This window comes from Athene cunicularia, assembly GCF_003259725.1.
Source record: "Athene cunicularia isolate RWA chromosome 2 unlocalized genomic scaffold, athCun1 chr2_part1, whole genome shotgun sequence".
Lineage (NCBI taxonomy): Eukaryota > Metazoa > Chordata > Aves > Strigiformes > Strigidae > Athene > Athene cunicularia.
In genome coordinates, this window is record NW_020799095.1 from 103,041,198 (window position 1) to 103,057,031 (window position 15,834).

The 15,834-nt window shown below is 37.9% G+C and overlaps 1 protein-coding gene across 1 annotated transcript in view; it reads left to right on the forward strand.

Moving 5' to 3' along the window:
• The window catches only part of MIB1 (mindbomb E3 ubiquitin protein ligase 1), a 67,621-nt gene that overhangs the window by 40,068 nt on the left and 11,719 nt on the right, over positions 1-15,834 (forward strand). Inside the window, exons 12-15 of the mRNA XM_026842060.1 lie at positions 5,855-5,987; positions 6,334-6,420; positions 9,143-9,271; positions 14,630-14,811. Of these exons, the coding sequence (XP_026697861.1) occupies positions 5,855-5,987; positions 6,334-6,420; positions 9,143-9,271; positions 14,630-14,811 (531 nt within the window). The remainder of the gene's footprint in view (positions 1-5,854; positions 5,988-6,333; positions 6,421-9,142; positions 9,272-14,629; positions 14,812-15,834) is intronic.

Sequence of the window (15,834 nt, forward strand, 5' to 3'; positions counted from 1 at the left end):
GCCTTAAAGGAAACTGTGCCATGGAAACTCTTTAAATTTGATCTATTCCTTCAACTTGTTTGAGGATGTAACAGGAAACAGGTCAAGAAGTTTAGCTGAGCCAGGGGGTGGGAATAAGTGGACAAGAGGGGTGTGTGTTGGGGGGAAATACTTCAAGCCAGGATTGCTGTAAAATATTTTCTAGTATGAAACCATGTCACACTGAGACAGTGGAAAGCTGACCTGAGGGAGGAGAAACTTGCAGTAGAAAGTGCAGTGAATCATTACAATCCCTGGAGATATGATTCTTGATAAATTTATGCTGATCTAAGCCTTTGCTTCTGGAAAGCTCAGTCTGCCCTCCCTGTAATTCTAGCTTCATCATTTCCTTGTTCCTATTGCTTCTAGTGATTGTCAAGTCTCAGGGTTAGTTGGATTATCTCATTGATCTGTCTGAAAGCAAACTTGCCAAATCAAGAGTCTGGCAAGTTGCTTCACTCGCTAGACAGCAATGTGACTGTAGAGCCAACATAATGCAGGAATTGAAGTGCAGGAAAAAGTGGAATTGTATCTTTCAGTAGCCATTTAAGTTAAATGTTTGTGCTGATTGTGAAGTAGCCTCTATGTTTTTTTTATGCCTATTTAAAAAAACCAAAACCAAACAAAACCAAAAAGTCAAATAAAACCACTCTACCACAATCCCACAACCCCCCTACCTGACCCATTTGAATCATTCTGCAGTCAAATTGCAGTTGGTAGGATAGAATCTTTTTGTAATTTTTCTTTATATGTTTTTTTTTAACTAGGGTGGAAGGGTGCCTTTGCAGTTAAGATGCTAAATCTGGAATATTTTCTATACAATGAAGTGCTGGTTTCATCTTGCTACGAGTACTTTCATCTTCTAGATTTTTCAGATAAATTCATTATTGTATGCAGCATTCTCAGGTAATGCTGATGAGCATCTGTAAAAATTCTATGAGTAAAATACTGCGTAAGGAAAAAGATTTTATATGTAGGTTGATAATTATATACCATCTGTTAAAATTTGGTCATAACAATGATTTTTTCTGTATGTCTAATGTTTGTAACTGCTGTTGAAACAACTGCTCTATGTGGCTAAAAATGAATTAGTGTATTGTTCAGATCTGTGATGCATTTTATGTTGCAAATACAAAATTAATGCTGTTGAATTTGCATTCTGATATTATTTATAACTTAAATACATCATATATATTTTAAGTCGTGGTTCCATATTCTCTAAAAACCTGAATTAAAAAAAAAAGCTCACACGGCAAGGTCAAATTAAAAGTACATTCAGCAGCAGCATTTGCTGTTATTCTTCTACATATCAAATTAAATGTAACACAGTATAAATGGGTGTTCCTTCTACCAAATCACTTCTAACTATTAGAGCCCGGACTGTCGTTTTATGGGAACGCATTACGTGAGTTATGGTGGATTTTGTAAGTCACTGTACCCCCAACAGCTGGGTCTCAGAAAGCAACAGATGCCTTGATTTTAGTCCCCTGTACACACGTGTTTTTTCACTAAGCAGGTATTTAGCTCATATGAAAGGAGAATTAGTTTCCTTACCTTCTTCAAAGCTTTACAGACAACTTCCTCAAATCTTCACAGAAGTTTTTCTTCCATTGTCCCATCTAGAAAATTTCAGAACTTGCAGAGGATCATCTAACTAAAAAAGACCCAAATCTTCATCAGATTCCTGCTAATCTGAAAAACTGCTGGCCAGCAAATGCCAAAGCTCACCTGTTAACGCTTTTTTTTTGTTTGTTAGTAATACCTTACTGTAATGATCTTTAAATGACATAGAGGGCATAATTTTAGTGTTTTTGTAAAGATTTTAAGCATCTTATCAATAATCTTTGAAGGTACTCAATTAACCACGTAGTCTGTATAGTTAAATACACTGACCATGATAGCCCGAAGAGTTTTTCAGCTGATTTCATGGTTGTGGTTACCATTAGATTTGCTGATTCCTTAATCTTCTCAATACAGTTACAGAGAAAGTAGTCAGTCTGTGGTCTGTTTTAATGTATACAAGATGAAAGCAAGTTTTCAGAACGACATCTGTGTTGTGGTCCTGAAAACAGAACACTACAACTCAGCTGCTTCTTTAATACTTCCGTGTGGAAAAGTGAATCAAGAATTACTGTGTAATTGGCATGCAACATTAATTCACTAACACGACTTTTTGTGGTACAATGCATGCCTGTTCCAGTGAGTGCTGTTCTGAATGGTAGCCACTTCGCTGTCAAAATTTTGGCAGCAGCTCTAGAAAATCCTGCAAAATAGAATAGCTGTAGGAAGGAAGGCTGCAGTGTGAAGGAACAGGATCTTGCGCATTGAAAGAAACTACTTCTCTGCTAATGAGGAGGAGGATGCAACCACTGAGCATCACAAAAAAATGCCACTTGTACCATATTAATATCTTGCAGAATTTTAAGGTGTCATGTCTGTAAAACCATCCCTCCATCCTGCTGTCTAGTAATTTAGCCCAGCCTGGAAGAGAGGGGGATGTGGTCTCAGCTTGCATAGGCAGAAGCAACTGAGGAGTAGTTACTGGCCCTCTGATGCTTTGCTGTGAAAAGAAGGATAAAAGTCTATTAGACACAGAAGCTGTTCATTTTGTTGGTCCTTCTGTTCTTTTAGTAGGACCAACACATTTTAAAAGTATCTGAAAGTGTAGCAGGCATCTCATTTATATGAATGCAAGATGGCCCCGTATATTTTACAGTTCAACTTCAGATGAAAATTTTCCTAGTATTTGACAGCAAACTAAATAGGAAAAGGTTTGAAAGAGGATCTGGTAAGCCTAGTGCTCTTGAAAACATTAGGATGAGTACATTTTTTTTGTAGCATACAAAATAATGTCAATTTCTTACTTTTCTTTCAGAGATGAGAGGTGTTAAAGAAGCGACAACAATAATGTTTCTGAAGTACATTCATTCTCGATGCATCTGCCAAGTGTGTGAATGTACTTTACATTTTATTTTATTTATCTGTGGAGTTAGCAGTTTCCTTATTTCCTTACTGAAGAAAAGGATATAAAGTATCATCTGGTTAGGATTGTTCCTTGTTTAGTGACTAGAGCTACTTTGGAGACAATCTGATTATAGAGAGTTGAAGGTTGGTGCCTTCCCACAGCATTCATCAAGTTGTAGTTGCAGTTGTAAAAAAAAAAAAAAAAAAATCTTGACCTTGGGTGTTTTCTTAGGTTAGTGTTGCCCCACCTTTTACTGGTCGCTTACAGTGGTTGTAGTGTTTGTCAGTCATAAGGAGTTAACTTTTGTTGTGCTTTTTAGATGATCCACAGTAAATACTCTAGAGCTTTATGGGATCTTTAGAAGCACTGAGCCTGGCAGGTAAGGATAAAGAGCTTACATGACATGATACCCTGTGGGAAGCCACTGTAGGAAGTAGACTGGTTTGTTGTGCTGCTATTACCATGTGCTCCTGAGATGTGCTCTGTATCAGCCCAGGTTTCTGAAGAGAAAAGAATTCTTCAGAATTCTGGTACAGTCCAGATACGATGTGAACCACAGTGCTCCAGACTTGCTCCCTCTCTAAGGCAGCTAGAACCAGTTCTGATGTTGCAAACCAGAGACAGATTTATGTCCTAGGTTTGAAAATACATAATTTAATCACAAAATAAATTATGCTTATCAACGCAACTAATACTAATTTATTTTGCCACGTTTCATAAAGCTTTGGTAACTTGTGTTTTACTAAATTATATCCTTAATTTTGGAAACTCCTATGTAAGTGAATCTCTCAAAGAATTAGTCTTGGTGGGTTTTTTCCTCCAGATATTCTAGTCTTTTTTTCCTAGCATGTGACAGAGCTGTAGAAGGCGTTATGAATAGAAGCTGAGCAATGGTTCACAATGAGCAATGTACAATCTGTTAAGTGTGCCTTCTTATTTTGCCATGTTATAAGTGATTTTGACTGTGAGGAAGTGAGAAGTTCAGTCCTGCCAGGAAAACAAAATCCTAAGAGGTTGAGAATGGTTTCTTATTTATTTGCTTATCTCAAGCAAGCTATGATTATGGTGGGAGTCTAAAAAGAGAGAGAAAACCCACAGACTGCAAAATACATTCAGTTCCTGGCCAGGTGCTTATGTCCACTCTGTGGAGGGCAAACCTCCAGAGCAGCCTGGCTGTGGATGATTCACGTAGTAGTTGGTTGTGGGTCTTCTGTGGGCCTGTTGTGATCCTGAGGCCTGCAGATGCAGTCACTTAGTTGTGATTCCTTCAGACACTCTGCATCTGAGGAAAAAAAGGACTGTTATCTTGCAACTGTCAGGATGGTGCATTAAGTGTGAAACTGAAGATTTATGTTGCGTGCTCAGTGCGGTAGCAGGAGAACATGAGGAGATGCTTAAGAAGTCAAGGTCTGTTAGGATAGTGTCCAAGCAGTGTGTAGGAAGGAGTGCATGTTCTTACTGGTAGTCTACCTCATGGACTCTTACTTCTGCTTTTCAGGAGGACTTACTGGAGTGAGCTATCCCCAGAACCATAGCTTTTTGTTTGTTTTGTAGGAAGCTTGACTTAAAGGAGAGCTTAGGAGTGGATAGCACTTACACAGTGTGGGTGTTCAAGGTAACAGATTATTGGAATGAATTAGGAGCTCAGTTATTACTTGACAGCACAGTCATTGCTATCTACTGAGAACATATTTAAGTAAAAGCCGAGAGACTTATTTTATGGAGGTATTTCTGAGGCTTAATGAGATCCCGCGTTTTCAATATCAGGTGGCTGACAAAGAACTGTTTAATTCAGTTATAGTATATGCCTTGCAGGGCATTTTGTGACTGAGTGGTTCGACTTGCATTACCTAATGTTACTTGGATTTTAAAGTTTGAATTTTGTGAAGAATCTCTGTTTCTCCTGTAAATAGCGTGTTACTTCAACAGTAGAGGAAGATCAATTGACAGAAGAGGTTCACTGACACAAGGTTATAGCAGTTTCTGGTTTTCTGATGTCTCTGAGGAGCTGTTGCAAGGGAGCTGCATGTGTTGTTTATAAGAATAAGACAATAAGGGAATTAAGTTTGATTACTTACCTATTCCAAAAGCTAAATGAAGACACATGAACTTCAGAAAAGTCTGTTCCTAAGAGAATACAAGATTGAACAATCTAGCATTGTGGTATTAATACCCTTAATACAGCAGTCTTTGGACTTAATGAATTTTAGGCTACTTTAATACTCTAGTAATGCAGTTGCTTTTCTCCACCCTTGAATTTGAGGTGTAAGATGACAAAACCCCTTTGGTAGGCATCTTGGTAAGCACATACAGAAGTGGGATGGAGTACTGGACTTGGTATGTTATGCTCAGCCGCTATCTGTTATGAAAATATTTCACTAATATTTGCTTTACTCCAGTTTTATCTTAGAAATTGAAAGCCTTCACTGTTACAGCTTATGGCATTAGTTTATAAAGTGATGATTTTAAAGATATGTAATGTAGTGGAACTTGCTCATTAAATAATTAAGTAAAGGATGCTGTAAGGATTTTGAGGGAGAACAATTCTGTCACCTAAGTTTCAGAATTTGTGTGAATACTTTTTGTAAGGTAATTTTTACTGCTAGAAAACATTCTTCTGAAAAAATCTGATTCTCACACTCTTGGGTATTGTCTGATTAGTTTGTATGCTTTAAGTAGAACAAACTGAACATGAAATTATTATGCTTTGGAACTTTTGGTATAGCTTTTTACCCACTTTCTCCTTTTGAAAAAGTACTAATGTTACTTCAGCTGCTACTGCTTTGTAGTTTTGAGAATGAATATTGTTCTACTGTTGCCCTGTTGTCATTCAATAAATACATTTATGCCATCTCTGCATGTTTATTTCAGTGCAATGCGTGTACTGTTGTCCAAGTTACCACGACCATGGATTGTTGACGAGAAAAAAGATGATGGTTACACTGCCTTGCATCTGGCAGCTCTCAATAATCACGTGGAAGTGGCTGAACTTTTGGTGCATCAGGTAAGGACTCTTTTCTCAGGAGGATTTAAATGTCACACTTCAGTTTTAACATGTGAAAATAATTTGCTGCCTTATGCCTGCAGTGGCAATGTAGAAGCAATGGAGCAGGAAAGGACATGTGGTGAGCTCTAAAGGTCAAACTTGCCTTTGAGATTGTTACAATGGCCTAATGGTGTAGAGGGACTGAAAAATCCGATACCTAGTTTGATTCAACAGATCAACATCTGTACAGTGAATGAATTATTTAATCACTTCTGTCTTATCTCCAAACAGGGAGTCCTAGTTAGGTCATAATTACTGCCAGTTACTGTGATGATAACGCTCTAATGCTTTGAATATTTTTCAGGGCAATGCTAACCTGGATATCCAGAATGTTAACCAGCAAACTGCTCTGCACCTTGCCGTTGAACGACAACATACACAAATTGTTAGGGTAAGTATCTCATTTGCAGTAAGCCATATGGTTAATGGTACATGGCTCAAGCTGATTATAGTTGTTAAGACATGGGTACTTCAAGAACATTTGAAAAACGATTTAGCAACACGGAGCCGTTGAATGTTTGTATGATAAATTTTGATCAATTCAGGAACCTGCCAATTTGTGCAGAAGGTCAGTCAGCAATATGAAGGACATTTCAGGAATGCTAAATTTTTGTACGCGTACCTCTATGTGGTTGCTAATTCCAGCATTCCGCCTTGTTGAATAAGGGAGCATGTGTTCCTCTGTTACTTGTCTGAGTCTTGCGGTCCTGTAATGGGACCTTCAGATTGCATTTTTTTGATGCCTCATGCTGTATAAGTAATTATTCTTGCTCATAGCTTTTGCAAGTGGTAGCTGATACATATTTTTATGAGTTTAACTACTTTTCAGTCTTCTGAGTATGTAACTTTCCCTGTTCTTAGCTTGGGAGAGCTATAAGCATAACAGAAGTACCTTGACAGTGAAAGTAATGCTGTTTCTGGTTTTTGCTTGCATGGTTGCAACACCTAATACTTCAGTTTAACAAAACTTTGTTATTGGCACAGGAAACAGGAGTCTGGCAGAGCTTGCCCTTTCTGGCTTGTGTGTACTGTCCGTACGGGACCTATGTGATTTAGTGTTTGGATTGCTGGTGTGGGCTCTTGAGGCTCAGAGAGCACACTAACTGCTGTAGGAGATGTTCCCTGAGTGACTACATCAACCTGGCCTTGGCCCTCTGCTTAGATTTTTTTCATTTGTCTTTGTGGAGAGAGAGGCACCTTACATTAAAATTTGTCTCTTATTCAGGCCTACAGAGAATTGTCCCCACTATGCAGACCTATATCTGTTTCTGTTTAGCATTATTTTACTGTAAGGTTTTCCCATCTCATGGGGTTGATGGATGTGATCCCATTACAGTGAAACATGTGATATGGCTCTATGACTGGAACTGCTTGCTACCAAAAGAATGGTTTCCTAGAGTCAGTGTCACTTGCATCCTGCAAGCTATTTGGCAGCTATATTTGGTGAGCTCTTGTGCCCTTCTGGAACTGACACGCTACCTGGGAATACAATACTAATGTAGCAGATGAGCAGGAAGGTAGGCATGTAGAAGGACTGGCATGTGTATTGGACTGTCATGCTTATATCTGAGAATGTTTAAGTGAATGACCCTGTAGAGTATCCATATTCATATTCAGAGTTGGATTAACTTTGAGAAATCCTAAAATAACTCATGCAGCCATGCAAAGAACATGTTGGCTGCGTATTTCAAAATTAATTCCTATTGGGTATCTTCCAGGACTGGATTGTACCCTCAGGCATCTGTGGAATAGTGGTCAAAGGTAGCAGGGTTCTTTTAAAAGCTCTGCAGCCATGACAGAGGGTGGTGGTTTGCTTCCCCCCCCCCCCCCTTACAGATTTTCTTCCAGCAGAAACTTAAGCAGTAAATAGTGGCGGATATGAGATAGGATTATGAGGAAAAAAAATTGGGCCAGATTAAGTCCATTTAGAGCATGTAAGAAGTTGGGGGGAGACTGTTGCAACTATTAGCTAGTTTTCTTGATTTCACTTGTGGAAGAAAAGGTGGAGGAAAATGGTAAGCTGCAGCCAATTACAGGCAGAGATTTCTTTGAAAATTAAGTTCTGGATTTCTTTTAAGCTTTTAAGCTTTTCCTTTTAGACTTTTCTAGAATCTGAGATTCTTTTATTCCAAGAGGCTGAAATCCTTGCAAGCATGTGGGTTCTGAAGAGGGAGATCCCCCTTCATGTATTCCTGTTTCTAGGCTATGCTTTTTGTCTCTGCTGCTAATCCGGATTTTGCAGAGTAGCAAAAGCTCAAAACTAAAGTTAAAACCTCAGCTGCTATCTACAGGTTTCTGAATAGCGACAGTGACAGGGTTTAATTTTTAGGGGCGATTGTTATTTGTCAGCATGTGTTGAATTTTTTTGTTTAACAGTGTATTTAAGAAACTTCTAGTGCATTGAATTATGGGAGAGCTATATGCAAAGGCAGTATGAATAGGTTGGCCTATGCAGCCTTGTGCTTGCTTTCATGTCATGTGACGTGGGCTTAAACCACAACAAACCCATGCCTAAAATTAGCATTAGAGATGAGTCTTATAGTTCATTGCTTTCCAAAGTGTTCTGAGATCAGTGTCATTATTTTTTTATGTCTTCTACTGAATATGGGTAGACCTAAGTACATGCTTAACTACTTTGCAGATGGGAAGATACTGCAAATTAAGTTATAAAGTTTAGCATGGTGTGAAAGTGGTAATTTTTGACATCATTAAAACCTAATATTGAAGAATTTATGCGTATGTAAAGTATTGCCCACTTGTTCTGTTTCTGCTATTTTGCTGTACTATGTTGTTTGTAGGCTATCTTGTAAGAATTAAAGATTTTTGTTAATAAAAGGAATCCTCTAAAATAGTGTCTCTTGCAGCACTCCCTCAGAATACAGGCAACCATTAGGCTTCTGCTGCAATAAGCTTGATATTTGAAAGAGATAAATGCTTCAGATGAGGGCTCAGCTCCAAGTATGGAAAATAAACTCAACTGTGAATTGTAACAAGATAAAAGAACAACCTTTCTGGACCTCCTAGAGCATCCTAAACCACAGTTTCCTGAAATTAGTTTAAAAAGGAATAAATGGCTTTTTTTGAGTTTTAAATTGGGTTCACTCTCTTTTCAGCTCTTGGTCCGTGCAGGTGCTAAGCTGGATATTCAGGATAAAGATGGGGATACTCCCCTGCATGAAGCCCTGAGACACCACACCCTGTCACAGCTCCGCCAACTCCAAGACATGCAAGATGTGGGCAAGGTAGATACTGCTTGGGAGCCATCAAAGAACACAGTAAATAAAATGCATTTATTTATTCCTTTTTTTTTTCCTGTACATTTGTCTCTTTATTTGTCTAGTGTGTCTAGTTCTGTACTGTTGAACTTAGTTTTGGCAGCTTAAGTTTATGTAGACATTCTGTATTAAATTGCAGTGTAGGCAGAAATCATATTATTATACGTGAATTTTCATGTATAGTCATTATCCTTGTTAAAGAAAAACAGGGTTATTTAGTTCAAAATATTTCTGCAAATCTACCTTCGTAGTGAATCCGTATGGCTGCCAAAAAATCAAAAGTAGCTCTTCAGGAAAGAGAAATAAATGGTATTACAGTACAGAATAAGACTAGAATTGTTTTCTGTGGTTCAGCATTTTGCATGTCTTTAGCTTTAATTGTCTTTAGCTTTAATAACCACCTGAAAATTTGTTCTGCTAGAACAAGGCATTTTTAATTCTCTTATGTATCTTTCTGACAGAGTTCACTTCAGAAATTGTGCTGTAGTAGGGAAAGAGTCAAGGTAATAAAGATCAAAATGTTTTATTGAATAAATAAATGTTCACACCCAGAAAGCTGTGTGAACCCCATGTGCAAAGATAGTTTATAGTTTTGCTGATAGGCAAAAGAGAAATACAATTCTGGAGTGATTGGGATTGAGAAAAACAACAGCTTTTTCTTCAAATATTAATGATGCACAACATAATGTTTTGCCAAATCACTAGTTACTAGTGTCATCATATTTTTCTAATTTTAACTGTGGGTGGTAAGTTTTTGCACTTCATTCAACAAACCCCCCACAAAGTTTATTAAAAAGCCTTTGTTCAAAATGTAATTCAACAAATGTTTTTCAGACTGGTTACTTAAGCTCACTGAAATACACTGGAATAAGCTTTGAAAAGAGATTTAAAATAATGACTGGCATATGTAGGAAAATGCTTGTGTCCTTTTAAGTGAGAGGAGGAAAGCAATTACAGCTCAGTTGTTTCCATGATCTGAAATGGACTCTGTGAGAGGTGGCCAAAACACTTTGTGTGCATGTATTTAATTGTGAAATGAATGAACAGGAGATAAATACTTTTTCTCTGATTCACCATTCATGACTAGGTTTCTCTGTTGCCCATCTTATTAGTGATATCCACAATGAAACTAGAGATGTTGTGTTTTGACTTTTGTAACACAAGAAGTGAGGTTTTTTTTTACCACCATTTTAAATATTAGTGGGCGGGATTTTATTTTTTGAAGGATTCTTTGAGTTACAATTGAGATACAATTGAGTTGTATCCTTGGTTTAAAAAAAAAATTAATTACACTTCTAGTTTATTTCTATTAATAATTTTTAAAAGGCGAGGGGGAGGACGCTGCAACAAACAAAACCAAAAAATCCTCTCTGATTGTATCTCTGATCACCTAAAAATGTTCTAATGTTTAAAAAAATCATGATCAACCAGTACCTCCTATATTAAGCTTGATCAAGCTATCAGTCATTTTTTGCGCTTTGTTTAGCTGCAGGGAAAATTTTCCCCTAACAAAAAATTTGGGAGGTTTAAGTAGTGTGGAGAAGGTATGTGCTTTCATAGAAGAGGTGAAAACTTGCTTATTTTAATTTTATGTGGCAGCAACATAAGATGCAGTTGAAATATAAAAGATGGTGTAAAGCCTGGCTAAAATATACCTTGAAATTCTTTAAGATGATCAGCAGATCAAACTATCTAGAAAATCTTGTTTTGTGGAAAACAGTAAATAAGAAAAATACCTGAACCTATCTACTGTTATTTAAATAAGGGTACTGTAAAAATGCTATAAACTAGATTGTACTGGTAAACAGTTTTAATAGTAAGCCACCTTTGGCCCAAAACATACCACAAAAAAAGACAGGATCTAGGCTGCTAAAATACATGCAGGCATATGGACCTTTAAAGCTATTCACGGACACATTTGTAATTTATGTTGTGTAGAACTGCAAAACAGGTGATGGATAATACAAAACAAGTAGGATTAATACTTTAGTGTGGGGAAACAGTGAGGCTTCTTTTTTGTGAATATGATGACTGAAGTTAAATTGATGGAATCTGGGTTTTTAAATTTTTGTTAATTACTTTAAAGATAAGGAAATGTGTCATATTAGGTGATGTGATAGAAAATCTGGTAAGTATTTAGTATTTTAGAGCTCATCTTTCCTTGGCTAAATGTTAACTTGGACTACTGTCTTGAAGATACCAACCTACTGAGCCCTGTAGGGTGCCTCTGTAGCATTTCAACAAATAACGATTTCTGTTTTTTTCAGTTTAATAAACTGAAAAAGAACAAAAAATTCTCTTGCAGGATTTTAGATGTTTCTTTTTTTGATGGAGTTGGTTGGACCAACCATTTTTTAGTTTCTGCTTTGAGCACAGTTTAAACAACTTTTTAAACAATACTTTTTACTAGTATTGTGAACTTACTTCATAAGTGGAATTATATGGAATGAATTCTTTAGCATTGTTTTTTAGTAGTTCCTTCCGAATGCTGAATTAAACTGTTGTAATATCTAAACAAATTTTTGTTTAGATATTGTTGCAATATCTAAACCAAATTTTGTTTCTTCAAGTTGGTTGGTTTTTTTTTTTGATAGACTATTTAAAATGCATGTAGTGAACAATCTTGATAGTACACAAAGCCCTACACATTATAGGTATCCATCTGAAAAACTTTCTGTGTTCAAGTGCTATGAGTGGTGAACCCTATTTCTGTAAATTTTAAGTTTTTCATCCAACGCATTGTGATGATTGTACAGCTGGGAGGAGGAGGAATTTTTATGAAGTACAGTCCCCACCACCACAAAAAGGTCATTTCAGTTGTTTTATTATAGACACAGTGTTCCTTGGTCTAGGATACTTCTTATCCTAAATAAATGTATTATTCCCCAGGCTTATCTAGTGTAATTTTTTTTTAAACAGGTATCTTTCAGACCCGTAAAATGCTTTTAGGTTTCAAAATGATGCTGCTATCTAAATCTTGACTTGAAAGAAGCTCGAATGGAAGCCACTTAGGTGTTTATAGGTTCAAAGATAGCTCAGTAGATACAATTACTGTTTGTGTGGATTACATGAGACTTCTTCCTCACAGGTGAATTGACTGCGACTGGCTTGTGTTGATGCACCTCAGGGCTGGCACCCTCTGGAAGGGGCTCGTTGGAACCATACTAGGCACTAAAACATAATGGGGTTTTTTGTGCCTGGGTTGTTGTTTGGAGGGTTTTTTTTTTCATTCTGTGTGTCGAAAATATTGCAGACTACCAAAAAAGTGTCATGACATGCAGTATTGTCCTGGTGTTTTCAAGTTTTAGAACTCAAAATTTTCTTGAATAATCTTGACAAGTCTTCCAGGTGGAGGAGCCAGTCTAGGCATAGTGTTCACACCAAGCAAAGCAAATGATCTGTGTTTGATTTTTCTTCTTGGAGACACAATAGCTGTTTTTTACAGGAACAGGTTAGAGCCCATAAGGTGCAAGTGTGGGTGGCAAGAGAGCTCTTGTCCCAGCAAATAAGAAAGAGCTACAGCAAATTGCTTGGTGTAGGCGTTTTCAAACAATGTCTACTCTGCCTACCTCAGAGCAAACCAGCTTTCACTGGGTGTTGTGCTACCTTGGCTGGATTACTGACATGGCCTAAGGTACCCAGACTGAAGCTAGATAAAATCTCTGCTTCACTTGAGCCAGTGCTGTAATTGCAGGGCAGAAAACGTCTGAATTTATAAACAAAAACATTCTGTGATCTGAATGCCACAAAGCAATTTCTCTCCATAACTTACTGGTTTTCCTGGTATGAGGTCTTTCAAACTGTGTTGTTTGTACCTGATGATAGGAAAGAATGCAGGACCGTGAGTATCTGTGAATTTGTGAAGTGACCTTTAAGAGTCTTGTACCAGGTCAGCAATACTTACTTATATAAGAACTCCTAGCTAGAAACAAACGTATAGACTGAAGTTTTAAAAATTGCTTCCCTAGGGAACTGGGTAGCTGTACAATGAAAAGGATAATCTTACAGTTATCAAAGCAGGGTAAAGACATCTAATATATACTTTATGTGCTGCAAGTCATGGACCCAAACCAAGCCTTTTTCTTGACAAGTCACCTCTGAGGGGTGGGGGAAATAACTAGAGGGTTTTTTAAAACAGTTTTCTTTGCAGTTCAGACTTCAAGATAAGCAGCATTTAGGGCTGCAGTGACACATATCTGGTATTTTAAATTCATTCCATGCTTTTTTGTCTAAAATAGCATATCTGCTTCTTTAAATACAGTATGGTAGTTCATCCAGTTTTTAGGAATGATACTTGAAACCCAGCTTTTAAAAGACCAGCTGCAGGGATACATTGTACAAACTGAAAGTGGCATAGAAAGATGTACACCAGTCAGGTTGGGCACTTAATTAATATAAAAGGTGCATACAAAATCCTGCCTTTATCCTAGTGTTGAAGCCTTTGTAATTCTGGAATTTAGCACTTAACACTTCTTGAATTGGAGCTGACCCAGCTGTGCCAAAGCTGTTCTTTGAATATAGTCTGGTGTAGTTTGCTGAGGGATTTTTAGTGGTGACAGCAGTTTCATGTTATATGTAGTCTGCATTACACTTACGCATTTTACCTGCTCAACTTTTAATACAAAAAGATGTTGGGAGCAGGCCCAGAATGCTCCAGAGTAGGTGAATCCTCTCCTTGCTGGGCTATGATAGCAAGCCTTTTCTCTTTGGTTTTGTACCTGCCCCTCTGAATTGTGCATAACAGGTACACTAATTCAGAAATACAGTAATACTTGTAAAAGGGCAAAGGAGCACTAGATGACTAGGACAGTGAGTTTAAATCCCTCCAGGCTGAGAAGGCAACTGAAATCCTGTCTGTCTTGGGCAAATCCTTTACTCACGAGACAAAAAGTAAGTGTGCATTCATTTCTCTGCTTAGCTATGTTTTCAGTCCAGTGTGGTGATGGTAGTGTTTTGTCTGAACCCAGCAATTTCTGTATATTTCAAGTGTATTCTGAATATACCCACTGGGACTTTGTCCCTTAAGGTGCTTATATAGAAGGAAAGCCACTACACAAGTGAGTAGGAGTGTGCAGGAGATTGAATGCTTCAATAGTTGAACTATTCCTTGCTGAATTTTAGTTCCTTTGAAGGGGAGTGGAGTATAGCTGACTCAAAATTAAGCAACCATTTGATTGTTTTGATTCTCTATGCATGCCTTCTTGGGCTTACGGATCTGTATGTATGTGTGTCTGTATGTGCATGTCAAGTAGTTTTCCTTTAGACAGACTATTCCTAACTGTTTAGAGAGTCTCTCAAGTTGCTGACCTATTTGTTTTCTTTCAGTTAATAATGGGACTTGGCACTCAGGGAGCAGAGAAGAAGAGTGCAGCATCTATTGCCTGCTTCCTGGCAGCCAACGGAGCTGACCTCAGCATTCGTAATAAGAAGGGTCAGTCTCCTCTCGATCTCTGCCCTGATCCTAGTCTCTGCAAAGCACTGGCTAAGTGTCACAAAGAAAAAGTCAGGTTTGTATATTCATAAAGCACGCAGTTCCCAAATCTCTGCTTTCTGTAGATTAACTGATGTATTTAAAACACTCTGCCTTTATTAGCAATAGTATTAACACATACAAGCTTTTTCTTGACTTTCAGTTAATTTTTTATTTTCTATGGTACATTGAATGCTGTTTACAAATACATTAGTAGAAACTTACACAAGTCTTATAGGGCTTTCATACATGTTAATACAGGAGGGAGGAGCATGGGAAGGTGGCAGTGTGCAAGTGGGGTTTGGTAGAACTTCAAACCATCCCAGAAAAAATGGGGAGGGGGAAGTCACTGAAAGAATAGCTAAGCATTGCGACAGGTTGCCCAGGGAGATTGTGAGATCTCTGTCCATGTGAGTTTTGAAAACTGGAACAGGCAAAGCCCAATATAACCTGGTGTGAATTCAGTGTTGACACTGCTTTGAGCAGGTGACCTCCTGAGTACCTGTCAACCTGAATGATTGTATGATTCTGTAAAAAGAGGAGGGGGTAGGCCTGATGTCTCAGAAGCACTTCTCTAGGAATTATGATTTCAGTTAAATGTCTTGCTATCAAGTGCATGCAGTGTAAGAAGTTTCAGCTTGCTACTTGTCCTAGTTGTGTTCCCATCATTGGCTTACATGATTCTTCTCCTTAATTCCTGTATGGAAATCAAAAATGTATTTTGAAAATATCACTGAGAGACTATTTTTGTTGATGCTGCCCTGATGTGTAAGGTGCTTATTTTCTTCAGTGTCTTTCTGTCTGTGTCTGTCCATCTGTCTCAGCCTCATGCCTATGGCTGTTCTTTCTTGCCGCCTTTTATGGGCTTGTGAGGGCTGTAGGAATGAGCTGGTTAGGTTCAACACGCACTCCCTCTGCCGGGTGAGCAGCAGCATAGGACGAAGATCCGAGGTGAATTCACTGTGGGAGTTTGGGGGTTCTTTTACAAGCCTGTCATTTGCTAAGCATTGGAAGTATATTGAAGACTAAGGTGTTAATCTGTGCAGTTCTGAATCTACAG